Source organism: Coregonus lavaretus (genome assembly GCF_964263955.1).
Source record: "Coregonus lavaretus genome assembly, chromosome: 16".
NCBI lineage: Eukaryota > Metazoa > Chordata > Actinopteri > Salmoniformes > Salmonidae > Coregonus > Coregonus lavaretus.
The window spans coordinates 37,806,535-37,829,012 of NC_140003.1; the positions used below are offsets into that span (position 1 = coordinate 37,806,535).

At 44.0% G+C, this 22,478-nt stretch overlaps 1 protein-coding gene across 1 annotated transcript; it reads left to right on the forward strand.

The window, feature by feature from the left end:
• Nucleotides 1-6,541: 6,541 nt before the first annotated feature.
• On the forward strand, nt 6,542-21,955 carry LOC311143835 (sentrin-specific protease 7-like). The gene is made up of 23 exons (XM_084179717.1): nt 6,542-6,824; nt 8,379-8,540; nt 8,663-8,734; nt 8,972-9,087; nt 11,121-11,366; nt 11,589-11,674; nt 11,986-12,134; nt 12,283-12,673; nt 13,208-13,338; nt 14,947-15,075; nt 15,451-15,484; nt 15,664-15,888; nt 16,718-17,133; nt 17,288-17,418; nt 18,049-18,165; nt 18,266-18,385; nt 18,949-19,041; nt 19,119-19,336; nt 19,858-19,916; nt 20,030-20,122; nt 20,170-20,246; nt 20,414-20,564; nt 20,824-21,955. The coding sequence occupies exons 2-23, from the start codon at nt 8,478-8,480 to the stop codon at nt 20,986-20,988; spliced, it is 3,282 nt and encodes a 1,093-aa protein (XP_084035843.1). The 5' UTR covers nt 6,542-6,824; nt 8,379-8,477; the 3' UTR covers nt 20,989-21,955.
• Nucleotides 21,956-22,478: the final 523 nt, after the last annotated feature.

Sequence of the window (22,478 nt, forward strand, 5' to 3'; positions counted from 1 at the left end):
TTCTACCCCACACATCTCATTTTGCCTTTGTACACCGCCGCCACATGCCCAAACCTTGCTCTGTTATAGCAACGCAATGGTTTCAGAACATATGCTCGCACATAGTAACTCATATACCCAATCATAATTATTTTCTGGCAGTACCAGATCCTCAAAATTTAAGAGCACTGTCAAGCTATCCACCTTCTTCCCATCTCGTGTTATCTGGAGCCTTCCTTCAAGTGGTCCTTAATTGATTTCATGTTAACAACTTCTGGAACTCCTGTAATAACTCCCTTCAACCACTGCCGTCCAGTTTGATCCGGCTTGCTACTATCATCCACACGTTTACATAACTGCTTGAGTATGAGCGCCTTCTCATACTGTTTAGCATTGAAACACACCACCACCAAACTTCCATCACGAAGAACTTTAGCATACACAACCTCTCCTACTCTCCAAATCTCTAGTCAACGCGATCAGACTCACCGCTGTGACTCCACATTGGTCCTTACATTTCACCAACACCTTGAACTCCACTTCTCTCAGTACAACACTGCGAACCGAACCTCCCTCATCACATTTACATTTTAGTCATTTAGCAGACGCTCTTATCCAGAGCGACTTACAGTTAGTGAGTGCATACATATTTTTATTTATTTTTCATACTGGCCCCCCGCGGGAATCGAACCCACAACCCTGGCGTTTGCAACAGTATGCTAAACAGTATGAGAAGGCGCTCACTCAAGCAGGTATGTAAACGTATGGATGATAGTAGCATGCCGGATCAAACTGGACGGCAGTGGTTGAAGCAAACGCCATGCTCTACCAACATCCCTGCCGGCCATTCCCTCCCCTACCCTGGACGACGCTGGGCCAATTGTGCGCCGCCCTATGGGTCTCCCGGTCACGGCCGGCTACGACAGAGCCTGGATTCTAACCAGGATCTCTAGTGGCGCAGCTTAGACCACTGCGCCACTCGGGAGACGTCACTACTCTCCTCTGACAAGACCTGCAAAGGCTCCTCAGGATTCCTCTTCTTCTTAACCTTTACTCTACCTCCACCTTTCCATATTCCACCACTACACTCCATCCCGTCCTCCTCAACTCCTAACCCACCTACCTTTCCACCCATCTCTGCTTCAGTCATAGCCCAATGTTGCTCAAATACCTCCACCGGATTTCTTCACGTTTCGTCAATACGAAAACCAAACACCGACTCGAAATTATATGTTAATAGAAAAACTGACACTTGACTAAGCTTGTGTCAGCTGTTCGTAGTTACAAACGCACACCTTTGCCCGTCCACGGCCATGATACCCAATAGGAAGCACTTTAAATCGGCAGGCACAACACCGGAGCACTGGTCGCTGCCGGTTTACTATCGACTCGTAGTGCAGCCCAATCTGCCACGCAAAACGGTCTTTACTGGCAACAAATCTGCCCAATTAGCTGATTCGCTGTCCATATGCCCACTCCTTTCGACACACCCACTCGCTCATACTCCGGTCGCCATATTGGGTTCCAGCTACCCATACTTTAATTTAATTTAATTTATTTTTATTTGAAATTCCATACATTTTGAAGGATAAAAATTCAAATGTGTTACATTTTTTAAGAAGGATGTATAGATTTTTGTATCACAAAACATCACAAACAGGTCAACACAAAAACAGAAACACATACAGGGTTTTTACATTCAAAGAAATTGAAAAGCTTAGGAGTATCCATTGATTTCAATACCTTCTTATTCTTACAGAGCATAGTATTCAATGTGGCAAAGTAATTATTTAAGTCTACCTTAAAAAAGATTGAATAAGATGTTATTTTATTTTATGTTTTTATGGATGTGGTATTTAGGAAGAATTATAATCAAATTTATCACATACTTTTCGTTAGTGGAGAATCTTGGACTATCAAAAACAAAAAGAAGATCACAAGCTTGCAGATGGATGTCCCTACTAAATCTTTTACCCAAATCCAGTCGAAGATCCACCCAGAACATAGTCACATAGACACATTGGAAAAACAAATGCCCAAGGGATACTTTCGTTAGATGGGTATTATCTGTGAGTTAGATGGGTATTATCTGTGAGTTAGATGGGTATTATCTGTGAGTTAGATGGGTATTATCTGTGAGTTAGATGGGTATTATCTGTGAGTTAGATGGGTATTATCTGTGAGTTAGATGGGTATTATCTGTGAGTTATTTAAAGAGTGTTTCCCTCACTTTGTTTGTGAGCACATATTTGTATGATAAAGTCCATTCCTTTGGCCGATGTTCCACCTACATTTAGCTATTGGAACATCACTGTCATAAAAAGCTTCTCTAATGAATGAATTATAGATTTTTTTGTTTATCAGTAATTGAGACACTGTTAACTACTATAGTTCAAAGTGATGGATCTGTATTGAACACAGTTTGTTTGAAAAGGGTTAGAACACCATCTGGTATTGCTTTACACACCATTTCATATTCCTTTGGTGAGACAGGGAGCTCATACATTCTTAAAAACTAATTGTATGATGTCTGAGTTGAGCAGCTGGCCCACAAGTAAAATGTCCTTCCTAAACCAATGTTCTAAAAACAGTGACTTGTTTTTATATTTTATGATAAGATTATTCCATATAACATACATATGAGGGGGGAAATTATGTTTGTATAGAAGGGACCAACAATTAAGCATTTGTTTGTGGAAATCAGCCAGTTTAACAGGAAGTGTTTAACCTGCTTAAGGACACTGCAAAAGGAAACTTAAGCCACCAAATTAATTGAAAATAAGATTTGGTTTTGTAAACCAAAAGCTGTTTGGGTCCTTAAAGTAACTCTTTATCCAATAAATCTTTAAGACTTGGTTAAAAGTGGTGAAGTACAACATATTAGGACCGCCCACACTGTTTGTAAGAACATATTTTTTCACTTTGTGAGCTTTATTTTTCCATATAAAGTTAAACAGTGTCTTATCTAATTGGGAGCGAATAGATATGGGGGTCATTCTACAGATTCGGTGCCTTTTGTGATTGAGGAGGATGAAACAATGAACATTAAAATCTTAAGCTTTTTTTTATTTGATGTGACAAAGTAATGTGTGTACTTGATAGAAAATACCTTTTCCCATCTCAATGTAGAGTATTAAGTTATTATTCTGTATTATTTTCTCAAACAAGTCCCAATTTAATTCAACCCCGTCACAGTCATTTTGTTATTCAACTATTCATTTTTCCAATAAGCATGAGATCAGCTTCTGGCATAATCTCACAGTTTAGATGTCCCTTGTAAATAATGGCAAATTGTAATTAAAGAGAAAATCAAGAAAAACTGACCAGCACCATCCTTTCCAGTTTACGATGAAGAAATTTCTAATCTAACTCCACATTTTCGCAAGAAATGTGCAAGAATGCTGCGTAATTCCTGACAAAATTGAAATAGCCTTATTTACCCTGATTTAATACACACAATAAAAACACTATTGATGTTATATTTTGTGTATTTAATACAAAAATGTAAAAAAATAATCTCGTAACAGGGATGAATGCACCGCAACAGGGTTGAAAATCATGTAACAGGGTTGAGTGAAAAGCATCACGTGTCATATGTTTTATCTTTTGAGATCACTAACATGTTGCCATTTTTTAAACATTTTAAACATTTTTTAACCTACTGTCAACATAGCTTTTAAAATCTAAAGAATCTAGATGAAAGCTAGACAGAGTAAAACACATTAATGAACTAATAACAGTAACAACATTTCATTGATTTCATAAAAATATCCATCTGATAATGGCAGGAGTCTGTTTGAACATTGAGCAAACATCTTAACATTGATAACCTATATAGGTCACATGTTGCCATTTTTTAACATTTTAAACTACTGTCAACATAGCTTTTAAATTTTAAACAATCAAGATTAAATCTAGACAGATTAAAACACATTAATAAACTAACAACAGTTACAACATTTTCATTGATTTCATAGAAATATCCAGAGTAATGGCAGGAATGTCTGTGTTGTTTGAATGTTTGAACATTAAGCAAACATCTTAACATTAATAACCTATAGGTAAGCCTACAGTTTGTTCACCATTTTTACTGAGAGAGCCTAGCCCACACTTCCTTCTGTATTTCCATGTGCCTAAAAGTCACCGGTTTAGGGGGATCAATGTGTTCCAAGATGTCCTCAAATGGATACCACAGGATATCATCAAGAAGTGGCCAGAAGTACCTATTTGGTCCAGCACAGCACATGCATTTGACCTGCACATGGGATTCATCTGTGGCTAGAATTATTCCGGGATAGAAATCGTCATCATATTTGGCCACGCACCATTTCCCGCATATGTCTGGATTTGCCCAATCAACCTCCCTCTGTGACACGACTGATGTAACTTTAGGGGTAAATGTGAAATGTTGTGTATTGAAACACTGGCATTCCAGTTTCTTGTTGTGGACTGTGCACATACAGCTTACATCACGGTAGGCAATTTGCCTTGCAGCCACACAAACAACTTGGTGGATCCGCATTGTGGATGGAACTACTGGCAAATTGGCTGGCATACCTTGGACGGCTTTCTCGATGGCCTCGTCTTCAATGAAGTAAAGCTTGATGGCAGTGTTGTTCTCCTCTAAGACCCTGTACAGAGTATGAGCATTTGGGATGTCACATCCTTGACTTATCAGCCTGTCTGCGGTTCTTTTTAGGGTTGCACCAACACCATCTGGTGCTCCCTTCCCATGTCCAGGAGAATTACCTGACCACCGGCGCGCGGATGTCCCTCACCTTCCTCTCTATGTGTGTTTCCTTTCTGCTGCTGTTTTTTCCATTGTTGAATCTGAAATTGTAGGTCAAGGTCAAGTCAATGACCTGCTTACTCTTCAAGACTAAATATTGTATCCTTTTAATCACTATGTAGTAAAATGAACATGAACTTGCAGATAATACTCCTAAATATGTCAATGTATATAGGAGAGAGAACAAATTAATTGTCACTTTTTTAAAGTTATTATTTTCAAAAATTCCTCGTACTTTTAGTTGATACTGTAAAACCGTAAACAACAAACATTCAACAAGAAAATATGATTGGTATTAAGCAATATACATTAAACATTGCTAAGATTTAACAGCTATTCAACCCTGTAACAGCCATTCAACCCCGTAACATTGAAAAATGTGATGGGGTTGAATGTGACAGGGTTGAAGATTTTGTGCTAATCTGTTGCTAATTCGGGATGCTAGCAGCTAGCAGTGTGCCACATGGCCTTATTCAACAAAAGACATTGTTATACTTCATAGCTATAAAAACAATTCTTGGTAAAATCTTAACTATGAATCCCCCCCAACAGAGTTGAATACCTGAGATTGACAAAGCCCATATGTGCTTAAAAAACATGAAATACTTATAAAAAGTGAGAGCGCAGCTTACCACTTGTCACACCAGGCTTCTCTGAAGACTTGTATGATGTCACTTCCTCATAAATGATGTCCACAGGATCAAACCATTATTTAATTGTGAGTGGGGGTATTGTTGCGTTACGGGGTTGAAAGAAATACAAGGACAGGGGTAAAAGCCTGAATTTCTCAGAAAATAAAATGTCTTATGCTGAGAAAATGGATTATGCATAATAAGGGGGCATATACAATTAATTTAACAAAAAAAAAGCATTATTATTTAACACTGTGTACTCAAAATGAGTCACGCCATTTGCATGATGGTCAATAGGGACAGGCGAAATTCTTAATATTCCTAAGAAAAGCAAACATATAAGTATTGAAATTCATCTCTGTTTAAAATCATATTCTCTACTCCATATTAAAAACATGTAAAACTTTGAAATGTTGTAATTTAAGTGTAGTTTGATAAATGTTCTGACAAGTTATAACACTAGTACATCTTGGGACACTGACAATACTGAAATGTCACCGAATCTGTAGAATGACCCATGGGACTGTCAAGACAAGAGAACAAATAAGAGGCTCTAGACAAGCCTTAGTCAGAAAAACTCTTCCTTGAATGGACACATCTCTGCCTAACCATGAGTTGAACTTTTTTTTTTTTTTTTATAGCTGAGGCAACTGGGGAAAGATTCTTCATTCTCAGCTACCCATACTTGATTAATTTCCCAATAGGCCTTGTCCAACGACCCATGGCGGAGTTTAAGCACAGATAGAACAATGAGACAGATATTTGGTTGGCGTTTCCACATACTACCAAATATGGTGGTGAGAGGAAGCCCAGTGGCCGGCAGTGGGAGAAGATTGAGCAAGATGGATTTTGGCCAACATTCTGCTAATTTTCTCATTGATGAATCATTTGATCTCGATACAGTTTTCTATTTTCAAAACTTGAATCTGTTACGGACAGAGTGGACTAAGTTTTGTAGACTTTACCATTTGCCAAAGTCTTTAAAGATTGCGTTGTTTAGAAGGAGTGCAAGGATGAATTGAGTTATTGCACATGCGTACTTCACAGAGTAGGCGTTCCCTAATGGAAATATGCAAATATATGCTTGTTCTGCCCACTATGATTAATTTGCTCCCATTGGAAAAGACAGGCTGTGGTCTAGCTTGGGTTAGTTATAAAACATCTTTGGTTTAAATGCCAGCCAAAAGATACCATTATTAATTTCTCTCTATAGGCGCTAAAGCGGCTAGATTGTCCACTTCCGGAAACACCAGGAAAGCGTGAAAACATCGGCAACCTGTGCAAACAACGCAAGGTGTAGCTATTTATGGGCGTTACAGTTAATCAGCGAGATGATTTGGAGTGTACAGTAGCTGTTTACATTTCCCTTATCCTCGCTCTTTGGTCACGTTTGTGTATGTTGTACTAACTCGCTGTATTATTGAGTAAGTATGAGAATCGGGAACAAAAGTTGATATCTGCTAGTTAGCTAGCTAAGTTAGCTAGCTTGCTGGCTAAATTTCAGTGAAGTTACAGGAAGCTTTTTGCCAGGTTTTATTAGCTAGCGTGTCTGTGCATTGCTGAATGATATTGTAGAATGTCAAAGGGCACACACGAAGAGAACCATTGCACGAGCAGTATTTAACTTTAGTGAAATGCAAATGATTAGCGACCTGAGGACTAGCTACAAATTGCTAGTAACATAGCATGCAAATGCAGGGGGAAAAAATGTGCACCAGCACCACACGTGTCAAGATGCTGCTATTCTTGTGCTGCTATTACAAACATAGAAACAATGGTTTTATTTTTCCTGGCAAAAGTATTAAGTTCAAAGTACAGACTAAAAATAATAGCTCTTGCACGTACCTGGTGATGCTACATCACCAATGTACACTATATATATGAAAGTATGTGGACACCCCTTCAAATGAGTGAATTCGGCTATTTCAGCCACACCCGTTGCTGACAGGTGTATAAAATCGAGCACGCAGCCATGCAATCTCCATAGACAAACATTTGCAATAGAATGGCATTACTGAAGAGCTTAGTGACTTTCAACGTGGCACCATCATAGGATGCCACCTTTCCAACAAGTCAGTTTGTCAAATTTCTGCCCTGCTAGAGCTGCCTCGGTCAACTGTAAGTGCTGTTATTGGGAAGTGGAAACATCTAGGAGCAACAACGGCTCTGCCGCAAAGTAGTAGTCCACACAAGCTCAATGAACGGGACCGCTGAAGCGCGTAGCACTTCAAAACCGTCTGTCCTAGGTTGCACATAAGCCTAAGATCACTATACGCAATGCCAAGCGTCAGCTGAAGTGGTGTAAAGCTCGCCGCCATTGGACTCTGTAGCAGTGGAAACACGCTCTCTTGAGGGATGAATCACGCTTCACCATTTGGGAATAATGGTCTGTGGCTGTTTTTCATGGTTCAGGCTAGGCCCCTTAGTTCCAGTGAAGGGAAATCTTAACGCTACAGCATACAATGACATTCTAGACGATTCTGTGCTTCCAACTTTGTGGCAACAGTTTGGGGAAGGCCCTTTACTGTTTCAGCATGACAATGCCCCTGTGCACAAAGCGATGTCCGTACAGAAATGGTTTGTCGAGATTGGTGTGGAAGAACTTGACTGGCCTGTACAGAGCCCTGACCTCAACCCCATCGAACACCTTTGGGATGAATTGGAACGCCGACTCCGAGCCAGGCCTAATCGCCCAACATCAGTGCACGATCTCACCAATGCTCTTGTGGCTGAATGGAAGGAAGTCCCCACAGCAATGTTCCAACATCTAGTGGAAAGCCTTCCCAGAAGAGTGGAGGCTGTTATAGCACCAAAGGGGGGATCAACTCCATATTAATGCTAATGATTTTGGAATGAGATGTTCGACAAGCAGGTGTCCACATACTTTTGGTCATGTAGTGTATGTGTGATTGTGCACTTGTGAACTAACAGGTATGAAGGTGAATGTATACTGTACATATCATGTGTGTCTGCTGCAGAGCTTGTTTGCTGCATCACCATCCCTGCCTGGGTTGGTGACAGGAAGCCCTGGAGAAGGAGTGGCCTGAGGTCAACCCCTAAAGCACCAGAGCCTGGTCATGATGGACCATAAGAGAGCACTAACCATTTCACTGGCTGTTGACAAGGTGGATAACTCTCAAGTATGTCTGGCCTGCCTGGCTATATTCGTCCATTGGGATTCCTAGTCTTTTTCTCAGCCATTATGCAATTACTATAATCAACAACTGTGAGCATTTTAACAGTGCCCCTTTCTGCTTTTTAGAAGGGAAGTCCACTAAAAATTCCCAAGACCCTTCTTTCTTCAGAGTTGAGATGTGGGAATGAAGAGTCACAGGTAGATGTTATTCTCTACGGGTCACCTTTCTCTTTCTCCTCTTGAAAGTGCAACGGGTAACTTTTTTTGCCCCCCTGTGGCCTCTCCACAAAGTGTACACCACATTCATACACCCAAATATTAAAATGATAGAAAAGTAATGAAACGACAGACTGCGCCTTCAACTTTGTTCCATGAGGTTTTGTTATTGTGATCCGCGCAGTGGGTCAGTAACTCTCCCTCCATTTCTCCCAACAGATTCACTGGACCCAGATTGCTGGAAACAGAATCAAACTCCAAAATTCTTGTCAGCAGAATGGATCCATCTCTTTTGATCACGGCCAGGCGGCTTTAGCCCAAGCGGCAATGGACTGGTGAGGAGCAGTATTTATGGAGCCACAGATGGAGTTATGTTAGGAAGCAAACATAATTAGTCTGGTTAGGTTAGACTTGTTGACTGTTCATAGATGATCTTGCTCTATAACACGGTCAGTTATTAAAGCTGCAATAAGTTACTTTTTGGGCGGCCTGACCAAATTCACATAGAAATATGTTATAGATATGTAATTCTCATTGAAACAAAGTCTAAGAAGCAGTAGATTTGTTCTATGTGTGCTATTTCTATGTTTCCCGTTCTTAAGTTTAGTTAAGTCTTACTTTCAGTTTTGTACACCAGCTCCAAACAGCTGAAAATACAATATTTTTGGTTATGGAAAATATATTTCACAGCGGTTTAGATGGTACAATGATTTTCTACACTATACTTGCTTGTTTTGTCACATAAACTGAAATTAGGCGTACTATTAGAATTTTAGCAACCAGTATATAGCGGAGCGATTTCTGCATAGTGCATTTTTGAGACAGCCTTTGTCTTTATCTGTGAACTAATTCCGTCCCTTTGCACGGTAAGGACGAATTAAGCCACTGTATTTCATTGAGTGCAGTTTTCCGAACATTCACCAGATGGGGCTCTTCCCCTAAGTACTTTCCTCAGAGGTACAGTGCATTCGGAAAGTTTTCAGACCCCTTGACTTTTTCCACATTATGTTACGTTACAGCCTTATTCTACAATGTATTAAATTGTTTTTTCCCACCTCAATCTATACACAATACCCCATAATGACATAGTGAAAACTGGTTTTTAGAAACGTTTGAAAATGTATTATAAAAAAAACCCTGGAAATATTACATTTACATAAGTATTCAGACCCTTTACTCAGTACTTTGTTGAAGGACCTTTGGCAGCGATTACAGCCTCGAGTCTTATTGGGTATGACACTACAAGCTTGGCACACCTGTATTTGGGGAGTTTCTCCCATTCTTCTCTGCAGATCCTCTCAAGCTCTATCAGGTTGGATGGGGAGTGTCGCTGCACAGCTTTTTTCAGGTCTCTCCAGCGATGTTCGATCGGGTTCAAGTCCGGGCTCTGGCTGGGACACTCAAGGACATTGAGACTTGTCCCAAAGCTACTCCTGTGTTGTCTTTGCTGTGTGCTTAGGGTCATTGTCCTGTTGGAAGGTGAACCTTCGCCCCAGTCTGAGCGCTCTGGAGCAGGTTTTCATCAAGGACCTCTCTGTGCGTTGCTCCATTCATCTTTCCCTCGATCCTGACTAGTCTCCCAGTCCCTGTCGCTGAAAAACATCCCCACAGCATGATGCTGCCACCACCATGCTTCACCGTAGGGATGGTGCCAGGTTTCCTCCAGACGTGACGCTTGGCATTCAGGCCAAAGAGTTCAATCTTGGCTTCATCAGACCAGATAATCTTGTTTCTCATGGTCTGAGAGTCTTTAGGTGCCTTTTGGTAAACTCCAAGTGGGCTGTCATGTGCCGTTTACTGAGGAGTGGCTACCGTCTGGCCACTCTACCATAAAGCCTGATTGGTGGAGTGCTGCAGAGAGGGTTGTCCTTCTGGAAGGTTCTCCCATCTCCACAGAGGAACTCTGGAGCTCTGTCAGAGTGACCATCGGGTTCTTGGTCACCTCCCTGACCAAGGCTCTTCTCTCCCGATTGCTCAGTTTGGCCGGGCGGCCAGCTCTAGGAAGAGTCTTGGTGGTTCCAAACTTCTTCCATTTAAGAATGATGGAGGCCACTGTGTTCTTCGGGACCTTCAATGCTGCAGACATTCTTTGGTACCCTTCCCCCTATAGCTGTAGCTGCAGCTGCAGCGTTTATCTTTATCACGCAGACACACTGCCTGGTCAGATCAACCCCATTCCATCTGTCTGCCCCTCCCCCCTATAGTCTCACGGGCAGTTTCCCAATTGGTTCACTTTTAAAGAGATGACCCAGAATGGTCAAGATATTACATTTAAGTCATTTAATAGATGCTTGTCAGATGGGGTCACAATGTCACATACGGGTCGTAGGGCTCTAAAGGTTCTGACTGGTTCTGTTCCTTCCTTCAGCACGCAGCTCCAGTTGGTCCTCACGGACGTTCTGAAGACGGAACAGGGGCAGGACTACCTGGACAGGAAGCGCCTTGGCAAGATGACAGGAATTGGAGAGAGGAAGAGAGAGTCATGGATGGGGAGTGGGCAAAGGAGAGTGTCTCAGAGCAGGAGAAAGGGGAGGGAGGATTGTAGAGATTTCACAGTACACCGAAAGAGACCCCACGACCACCCCACACCCACCTCGACCCGCAAGGAGAGGAGGTAATCCTCGGTTAAATGTTGCTGAATTCCGATTGGCTGTTGGAGAGTGGACACTGCATGCCGATTATGTCTGTAGATGATTAATGTGGAGTCTGTTAAGTGTAGGGAACATATCTTCCCTTTAGGATGCTAGTGAGTGATTTAAGAGTGAAAACACTGCACAGGGTAACCATGCAGTGGAATAATTGCTTTCTGGTGACTTTCTCTTTCGCTCTTGTTTAGGTCACACCACAGAGGGGGGTCAGAGGAAGACGAGGAGGTGAAGGAACTTATAATAGGAGAGGAAAACAGCAAGGACCAGAGATGCAGTGAGTCCCCCAACACACACACACTCCCCCTGCTACCGCGTTCCCTATCCCCCCCTCTCTGAGGGTTATCCTTATTGGAAAGGCTCTGCAGTATTCCTGTTGTACATAAACAAACCCTTTTACTTTTGTAGAGCTGTAAAACAAAGACCTGCTGAATGTGCATTTCTTACACATGCACACACACACACAGGCAAAGTTCATTTAATAATGTTCATTTGTTTTTCCATATCTGCTGCCCTACTTTCTGGAGAGTAGCAACACATTTATTGTATCTGGCTTGATATCTTTATCACTGTCTCTCTCCTCTGCAGACAGTGGTGTGTCAGGGAGGCGCAGTTCACGGGAACCCCTGGAGGAGGTGACCTTTACTGAGGGGGACAGGCACCAGGAAAAGTCTTACCCACAATCCACCAGGACTAGGAAGGCAGATTCAGGTTCAAGCGAATCCGCACATGCTGAGGTAGACTCTTCGGGAAGTAGTTACTTAAATACTGACATTAAAATTGACTGACTTTAAGGCTGACGCCAAAAACCTGCAAGCTGCTAACCAAACCATTAGACAACCTGCCATGGGGCTAAAGTAACACCTTATCTCTCCTTGTTTCCAGAGGGAGAGTCAGAGGAGGGGGTCTGGGCTCTACTGTAATGGACAGGTGAAGGATGGAGTGGCAGAGGGCTTGACCACAGACGCCTCCAGGAGCTCCAGGGGGAGCGTGCTGCGCCTCTCCAGGGAGCCCAGAGACGAGGGAGGACTGACCCCCAAACAGCTGTGTCTGGAGGGGACGGGGGGCAGAGACACCAATGTAGCATCCATAGAAGTAGAGGTGGACCCCTCAGACTTTGACGGGACCATGATGGTAGTCACTGTGGGGGAAGACGGGGAAGTTGCTAGCCCCTCTAACCCCAGCTGTGGAGGGGTTAAGGAGAGGAGAGGAACCCTGAGGCTGAGCCTGTCCTCCAGCCAGGATAGGACGCCCAAACCCAGCCCTGTTGAACCAAGTGAGTATAGAGCTACGTATAAGCTATCATACTGTACAATGCATATCTGCACTCACTCCTGGTGTGTCTATCTGTGTGTGTGTTTTCTCCTGACTCTCATTGAAATAACCCCCCCTCCTGGAATGGTTACATCATAATGTAGTCTATTTCTCTGCCTCGGGCACCGACCCTAAGCCCGGTCACACACAAACACACTACGTGTCTGTCTGTAACACTGACCACTGGGTGAGTGCTTGTGACTGTCTTTGTCAGTATGCCAAGTGTGTGTTGAGTGTGTTTCTGTGCATGTATCTGACTCTGCAAGTATTTAATATTTTATGTAGTGTCTTATCTGTATCTGTGTGATTGCACTAGCTGTGCCTTACAACACTATGGCATTGGTATAGTTACTGCAGCCCCAACATAGCAGCATTACTGCTGTCCCCGTCTTTCCTTCAAAGTTCATTACACCACAGTCATCGTATGTGTGAGAGAGAGTATAATTAGGCTGATATCCAGTATTTCACTGCAGTATGTTTAATGTGTGTGTTTTAGTCCTTCTCTCCAGTGATGAGGAGGTAGTCACCCCGTCCCACAGTTCAGTCCTTTGGCCACAGACTAGTGAGTGTGAGTCCCAGAGAAACCATGCTCAGGGAGACAACGTGGTGGCAGAGATGGACTTTCAGGTGGGCAAAAACAACTTCTTACATATTATGACATCACAAAAGACAGAATAGGGGATCTCATAATGGATGACATCACAAAGGACGGGAGTCTCATAATGGATGACATCACAAAGGACGAGAGTCTCATAATGGATGACACCACAAAGGACAGAATAGGGGGGTCTCACGATGGATAACACCACAAAGGACAGAATAGTGGGATCTCACGATGGATGACACCACAAAGGACAGAATAGTGGGATCTCACGATGGATGACACCACAAAGGACAGAATAGGGGATCTCATGATGGATGACACCACAAAGGACAGAATAGGGGGATCTCACGATGGATGACACCATAAAGGACAGAATTGGGGGATCTCATGATGGATGACACATCAAAGGACAGAATAGGGGTCTCACAGTAGAAGCGGCAAAGAGAGAAATCGAATTCTACCAAAACAATGGAAATTCCATGGCAATGCCACTCAGGCGTTGTCCCCCCCCCCCCCCCCCCCCCTCATTGCCCCCATCAAAATTAGCCTAGGCTACATTTAGGCTATTGCTTATATGTGCAATTCACAAAATCAGAGTATAATGCTTGTATGGATGTCAACCCCAATACATGTTCATGTTATCGTCACCAGTCAACTACATTACAATTAAAAACGTCTTCAAGTACCACCACTGATTTCTGTATGGCTACCAGCTTATATGAACTGGAGTTGGCATTTATCAGACATTTTTTCTAACCCGAAAAGGACTATTTCTAAATATTATGCAGTGAAAACAGCCAAATATATCTAAATCAGATTTTAGTCATCACATTGTGGACATGTTAGAACACAGAAATCATGACAGATTTGACAAATATCCACTTTGTAAGGTCAGATTTTTTGAATGTGCACCAACGATGTTCTTTCCCCCACCGTCTGCGTTCCATTGACCTCTTTACCGCATGTATGGATGACATCACAAAGGGCAGAACAGGGGGAGCTCACAATGGATGACATCACAAAGGGTTGGGAACTGGGCAGATTCTGTGACATCACAAAGGGCTTAACCTGGCTTCGATGATATCACAAAGAAAAGCACAGATGGATGTGATATCACAAAGGGCTGAGTTGGTTAAAAGATGTCATATAAGAAAGCAAATAGATTAGGGTGATATCACAAAGGGCTGCTAACAGAGGGATCAGGGTAGAGGAAGGTGTTTCATGATTAGACTGGCCCCAGGGGGCAGAACCACCACGTGCTACCTGTCAAGGTTTATAGGCCAGAGTGGGGATACTATAGCTCCCACATACTGCAGTCAGCCAAAACATAGGAGGACAAGCCAAATGCCCTCTGCTGCAACACATACAGGTGAACACACATCATTTAAACCTATCCGTTGATTAACTAAGTCTCTCACACGAACCCCTTCTATGCCTCATTGCTTATCCGGACTCTCTTGTGTCCTCGTGATCAGAAAGCATGGTTGTTATGTGCTTGCATACATGTATTTGTGTGTGTTACTCATCAATGTGTGTGTGTGTGTTACTCATCAATGTGTGTGTGTGTTACTCATCAATGTGTGTGTGTTACTCATCAATGTGTGTGTGTTACTCATCTGTGTGTGTTGTAGGTGGTGCCTGTGGTGGTGACAGGGTTTGGGGCCGATTTCCCCAGCACTGAGGACTCCGAGGGTATGGGCCTACCGTTCTCTGCCCTGCACTGTGGGGGGATCCGAGGGGAGGCCAGCGGAAACCTCATGGTAAGGTTCTGCACTGTGGGGGGGTCCGAGGGGAGGCCAGCGGAAACCTCATGGTAAGGTTCTGCACTGTGGGGGGGTCCGAGGGGAGGCCAGCGGAAACCTCATGGTAAGGTTCTGCACTGTGGGGGGGTCTGAGGGGAGGCCAGCGGAAACCTCATGGTAAGGTTCTGCACTGTGGGGGGGTCCGAGGGGAGGCCAGCGGAAACCTCATAGTAAGGTTCTGCACTGTGGGGGGGTCCGAGGGGAGGCCAGCGGAAACCTCATGGTAAGGTTCTGCACACCGTGCTCGAACTGTGGAGAATAGATGCCGTACATACTAGAATAGGTATGCAATACAGTGGTCATGTGACATGGGGCCCTTTCTTTCCTCTGCAGATCACAAACCAAAGAATCATCATACCAATCAAAGGTAACCCAGCACCCCTGGACTTTGCTTGTGTTCTCGCCACACCGTTGACCATGCAGTCCTGGTCCTCTATTTATACTTGAATCGTTAATCGTTTTCCATTATTACTTGGTCCAACCTGAACATGACCGTGTGTGGTCGCTAGCCCCTCTGTGACCCAGACTGTTGCCCCCTCTCTGTAGGCCAGGTAGAGGTGATGGTGACTGTGGAGCGCTGTCAGCTGTGGCGGTACAGCGTCTGGGACAGGGAGGAGCTACAGGAGAGAGGGCTGGGGTGGGAGGTCAAGGAAGAGATGGGGCAGCCTCCCCCTGCCCTCCTCCTCCTCTACGTGTCAGACGCCCAGGCAGTCGCTGTCCAAGAAGACCTGAGTGAGCTGTCAATCAAACAGGCCTTAGAACCACCCACTGGTGAGAGCCTGCCTTTTGGAACCAAAGTGTGTGTGTTAGTGTTGCACGGTATACTGAAACTTCTGTACTTTTTCGATAGTAGAACGTGAAAAACGGTTCAGTGCTGGAATCGTCTCAATTTGTCTCACGTCGTCTACTGATTGAGAAAGGATCAGGTCTGTCTATCAGCGTAGCCGATGTCCCCTAATAGCGCTAGCGCACAGTGTCTGCTCCCTGCCTGCTCCACTTACTCACTGCTAGCTCTAGCATGTCCTGAGGAACCACTGCACTCACTGGGAGTCTGGGCTGCATCATGCTAGCTCCCCACTCAGGCTGCACACAAGTTAACACACTTGAATAATGCAACACAGCATGTAGAATCTGTTCGCAAAACAATGTCCATTACAGGCTAGAACACTTTACAATGCAAGGAGATACCGGTAGCTTACAGCTTTGTAGGCTAACTTTTCTTGCTAGCTAACAGCTGAAGCTAACGTCAATTCACTACCCTAGTACCATAATGCAAAATATGCTGATTTCAAAGCTGATTGTCACCAAAAACCATAGTCAATGTCAAAAACGTTATTCATTCACATCTCTCCTGTCTCTCTCACTGTGTAGTGATATTGAACTCTACAGATCTGTCTGGATCAAGTGCCATTCTATTACGCCTTTTTTTGTGTTGTTTTGGTATCAAGTATCGTGATACTAAACCTGGTATCAATGTCAAAATTCTGGTCTTGTGACAACACTAGTGTGTGGGTAGGTGGGTGTTTGCTCAAGCATGTGTATGCCCATGTGCTATGCAAATGTGTTTTGAATATGTGTGTGTGTGTGTGTGTGCTCACAGGCCAGGCCAGTCCCTTCCTCCTGCTGACTCTGCGTGCCCCTCTGGAGGGGGTGGAGGGTGCTTTACTTCGCTCCATCCTCGACATCATCTGTCTCAACAATGCCCCGCACTTCGATGCCGCAGGTCTCCGTGGCAACGCTCCCATCAACTGGGCGGTGGACCTCCACAGTCCCCTCCTGTCATTGGACGACAGTCTGGCGCTGATCGGTAGAACTGGACTGGACCACCAGCTGCTCTCCCTACTGGGACAGAAGAGTGCCGAGCCTGTCGTAGAACCCTACCAGGACAGAGACACACCTGGGCCGAATCTGGACACTGTGGAGGGAGAGTCACAGACACCACTGGAGACAGAGACGGAGGTACAGACAGAGGAGGAGGAGGAGCAGAGGGAGGCAGAGAGCGTGCCCCTCACTGAGGTTGGTAGTATTTTGTGTGTGTGTTTGGGTGTGGAGACTTGTGTGTGTGTGACTGATGTCATCAAGCTGAACCATAACAAAAGCTCTAACATGAATGATCAAATTATTAACGTGTACCCTATTACACTTCCTCTGTCATGTGTCACCCCTCCAGGAGAGTCCAGTCCAGCCCAGACCCGTGTACACAGTGTGTCACAGCAGAACCAGAGGCTCCTACTCCGTGTCCCTGGGCCCGAAGCCAGGCTCCAACTGGACCCGATACAAGCACCAGGGCCCCACACACAGGCAAGCTACACAACTCCCATGATTTGTGGAATCTTTGAAACAGGTGTGTTAGTGCTGGGCTTGAACAAAAGCCTGCACACCCTATTGGTCTCCAGGACCTGAGATGGAGACCCTTGCTGTAGAGAAGTGGTTCCCAAACTGTGGGGTTGGCAGGGTAGGTGCATATAAAAATAAGGAACTCAGTCCGGCTTTAAAAACGTACTCTTGAAAGTTGTAAGAGAAGAATGCACAAGGTGCAATTACGGAATTGGGTAGTGCATCATCAGTTCGTCTTGTACCTTAGAGAGCTATTTATAACTTGTCAGAAATGTCCAGATCAACTAGCCCGTGTCAGCTAACGTTTTTTATCACATGAATGCACATTAGACATAGCAAAATGTATAGAATTGCAAGAAAATTAGCTTTAAAACTGCAAAATGTTCTCTCCGCCAACAAGAGGGGTGTGAACAGTTTGTGTCATGAACAGTGATTGTGCCCATAGAAATAGACGTTTCGCAGGGAGGAGCCCTTATGTTCCCCAATGCTGGAAGGGGGGCCTGATTGAAAAAGTTTGGGAACCCCAGCTGTAGAGAATACTTAGTGTAGGGATGTGCTTTCACGCTTAGTTTTTTTCTTTCTGATCCTTCTCAGGTTGATCCAGTTTCCTCCACCGCCTTCCAAAGGAGGGATCGCCGTGACAACAGAAGATCTGGAGTGCCTTGACAACGGCCAGTTCCTGAATGATGTCATCATCGACTTCTACCTCAAGTAAGTGACATCGTTGATCGCATAAGGGTGACATCCTCAGTTTGGTGCCAACATGGGGGACAGTTTCAACCCGTGCATGTCTCCGTCTCTGTCCCAACAGGTATCTGCTTCTGGAGAGGGTTCCACAGGATGTGGCTGAACGATCTCACGTCTTCAGTAGCTTCTTCTACAAGCAGCTCACACGCCGAGACAACGCCAGTGAGGACATTGCCAGCGTCTCGTAAGTGTGTTTGTCTGTTATGAGTTTATCTGGCATCAAGTAATTCAGAATGCAAGAAGAGACTTAAACACTTACATGGAGAGTTGATGCAAAGTATTTAATATTGCGGTACCGAATTCACATAGCAAACGGCACGTGTGTGGCCCATTTGCTATCTGAACTCCTGAACAAAGGAAATCTCTTAGCTTATATGCTTGTTTGCAAGCTAATTTTATCCAACAGTTGCCAATCATTATTGAGTGTCACTCCTCACCACAATAGCATCACCCTATATGGTATTGTCTTGCACCCTAGTCAGGACATTCCATCATGCACCAGTGGCACCCAGCTATCTTGGCACGCATACCTTCTGGCACCCACCAGTGACAGAAATAAATACATGGAATGTCCTCATCCTCCAAATCCTATGCAGCTCACAATATCAAACATGAACTAATCCTGTATAAAAGATGTAATATCAGTGTCTATTTCAGTTGATCAATTATGCATTTGTATCTTTGTGTTGTGTGTTTTTTTGTTTCTTTGTGTGTGTGTGTGTCTTGACGTGTGTTGTCTCTCCCCAGAGCGCAGCAGAGGCGGCATCAGCGGGTGAAGACGTGGACACGACATGTGGACATCTTCAAGAAAGACTTCCTGTTTGTGCCTGTCAATCAGGAGTGAGTGACACACACACACACACACACATCAATAAATAAACCGTGTGGCTCATAGTTCTTTCTTCCTCGTATGACAGAGCCCACTGGTACCTTGTGGTGATCTGCTTCCCTGGCCTGGAGGAGCCCCAGTGTGAGGAGGGGAGCAGCCCAGCCTCGCTGAGGGGAACAGGGGGAGAGAAGCCAGGCGAGGCCCAGGCTGAAGATGAGGCCTCTGGGTCCAAAAAGCTAAATGGCATCAGTGAAGTCACCCCTGAATCGACTAGCACTGACAACCAGGACAAACTGACAGTTACAGGTATGTATGACTTAAGTCCTGTCATCCTGTCTCTCACAGGACATTACATATCTTTATGTCAAACTTCCTTAATAGTCAAACATTAGTGAAAATGTGCATAGGTTTAGGAGTATGACTATAATCTATGTTTTAGATAAATAGGCAGAGTGGAAAAACTAGGGCTGTGGCCTGTGGGTAGGATGGAGCCAGAACAGTGAGGGGGAGAGTTATTTACAAGCTGCTCTGGCTTTTTGTCATCAAAAAAACAATCACAACACCAGTCACAGACAGAAACACAGAATGAGGCTGGACCTTAAGAGGCTTTCATCTACTGGGTTTTCTATTAGACTTTTTTATGATGCATTCCATTCTTTATATCACTGTGCTGCAATAACTTCCACAATGACAATAGCAACAACTACAATATGAACAGGGTTGCTGTTAGGAAATAACCGCAGCAGCAGAAATACTAGTGCTGAAGTCCTGGGATTTAGCATGAGGAGCATAATTCTGATGATGCTGCTGATGTTTTCTCTCTCTAGTTGTGTCAAATAGCGTGGTACAGGGTGAATCAGTACTCCAGCCACCTCCTGGTCCCCTGGTAAGACACAACTCTCTTTAGGGATCTCTGTTGGTTCTCTATTTCTCACATTCAGTTGTTTTCCTTCTCTCTCACTCTGTCGTTGTCTTACATTCTGTCGTTCTTCTCACTAGGACTGCACTGAGAAGACCTGTCACAGAGAGACCATCTGTAAAAGGGGAGTGGATGACAACACACTCACACACACACACACACACACAAAGAAGGTGTGTTCTAGAGCTCTTAACTAGATGTTTATATGCACATCTCTTCTCTCCTCAGACCCTGTATTCTCCTCATGGACTCCCTCAAGTTCTCCCTCCATGAGCGCGTCTTCAAACTCTTACGGGAGTGAGTCTGTTCACTTTATCTGTGTGTGTGTGTGTGTGTGTTACATATCTACAAATTGAATGGAATGTTGTGTGTTTGCCTGTGGGTGTGTGAATACGTGCCTTATGGGTGTGTTGTAGCCATAATGTACCAACTCTCTTCTCTGTCTGTCTGTGTGTGTGTGTCAGGTACCTGCAGTCGGAGTGGGAGGTGCGTCGGGGCTCTGTGCGCGAGTTCAGTTCTGAGCAGATGAGAGGCTCCCACTGTAAGGTCCCCCTCCAGGACAACAGCAGCGACTGCGGCCTCTACCTGCTGCAGTATGTCGAGAGCTTCCTGCAGGTAACAATACGAATGGAATAAGAACACGCATGCATAGGAGTTGACATGCTCCCACCTGTAACCAGCCGGGGATTGAACTCTTGTCGTGTCTTATCAACTCAAAACCACGTTAGCCAACGGAGCTAAAGCTCGTGTCTTCAGGTCTAAGGCGAGGTTGCTCACGTGTTTCTCTTATGAGAACATACTCACCAAACCAATATGCTGACATACACCTAAATACAACTTTTCTCTCTCTCTCTCCTGACCTTTCTCCCTTTAGGACCCTGTGGTGCACTTTGACCTCCCCCTGTGCCTAGAACGCTGGTTCTCACGGCAACAGGTGAGGAGGAAACGAGACGAGATCAGGGACCTGGTGCTGCACCTTTACAGACACCAGAGGGGCACGGTGGGGAGTATAGGAAACATGGGAAATGTAGTCAGTTAGGGCATGGTGGGTAGTATTATGGCCGGGATGATACCAGTATCCCAATATTTTTTCCATGGCAAAAATGAAAACACAAAGCAGACAACTCTTTGGTCCTTTAAAAACCAACCGTATGTAAAATATTGTGTGCTGTAGCTTGGAAAATAAATAAATGTGACTCTGGATGACAACATAATGATGTTTGTTTCCAACATTAGGGCTGTTTTCCTAAAGAAGTCAAATCTGCTTCATGTTTTGTTTCCTTGACACGATACTAACGAGTATCGCGATACTGGTATTGTCCTGGCCCTAGGTAGTATAGGAAACATGGGAAATGTAGTCGGGCACAAGTGGGTAGTATAGGAAACATGGGAAATGTAGTCAGGCACGGTACGCACCTTGAGATTCTGCTCATGCTGAGCAACCAGGAAATTGACATTTCAGCCCGTTATATTAAAATATTAATTAAGCTTTTATAGTTGTATCACAGGCCAGCAGGGCCTTTCAAATTACATGCAGATGTCTCATCATGTCAATCTGAAATTAGTCACTAACGTCAAAGGATGTTGCATTAATGAAGTTAATCCCTCCGGGGATGAATATGAAGGACTTGCTGCAGTAGCTGTTGAGTGTCTGCTTAGGTGCTTGTTTTAAGCAGGGGCATTAAAGGGGCCTTCCACTGAAGTTTAACAGGTTCTTCTTCACTGTTTCAGTGGAACGTCCCTTTACAGAGTCTGTCCCCTCTGCACCTTATAGATAGGCCCTACATCCCACCACTATAGCCTCGTTTAACACAAGATCAGACTGAACAGGGTCTCGCATTTTATTATTTTACCTGTGTTTTACTATTTATTTTTCCCTAGGTGATTTTATTGTAACTTTTATGTCAGTTAGATTTTTACATATGGATTTTGTTTCTAAAATGTAAATTTTCATGACTGTTTTGAATATAAAATGTAATAAATACATTTGTAGTCTGATTTACAGCAATTCATTGCCGATTCTCTGGAATTTTCCGACATGTTGAGTCACCACTGTTCGTCCACACCCAGCAGGGGATCCTACTGCGCTTGGCTGAAGTACCCTCAGTGTAGAACACCCCACATACATACATACATACATACATACATACATACATACATACATACATACATACATACATACATACATACATACATACATACATACATACATACATACATACATACATACATACATACATACATACATACATACACGCACATACACACATGGATGCCAAGAGACCTAAGATTTCTGTGTAATGCTGACAGGGATTTTGTAGGATTTAGGAAAGAGACTCTGGCTTGTCCAGAAAGAACCCCTAGCCATAAGCACTTGTGCTGGTCTGATTTATGTGGTGTGTGTTCAGGTGTATGGGGTATGATACTTCAACATTTTGTAGGACCCACTGCTGTCTTGTAAGAGGGTTACACAACCTCCTGGTTAGTGTGAGATTGCGCTCACATTTAAACAACACTTCAGCCCGAACT

Excerpts from the sequence above, each read along its gene's own strand:
- LOC311143835 (XM_084179717.1), top strand. The coding sequence starts at position 8,478 with ATGATGGACCATAAGAGAGCACTAACCATTTCACTGGCTGTTGACAAG. Across the intron at positions 11,675-11,985 it reads CAGCAAGGACCAGAGATGCA|ACAGTGGTGTGTCAGGGAGG; the intron begins GTGAGTCCCCCA and ends TCTCCTCTGCAG. Across the intron at positions 19,917-20,029 it reads AGCCACCTCCTGGTCCCCTG|GACTGCACTGAGAAGACCTG; the intron begins GTAAGACACAAC and ends TCTTCTCACTAG.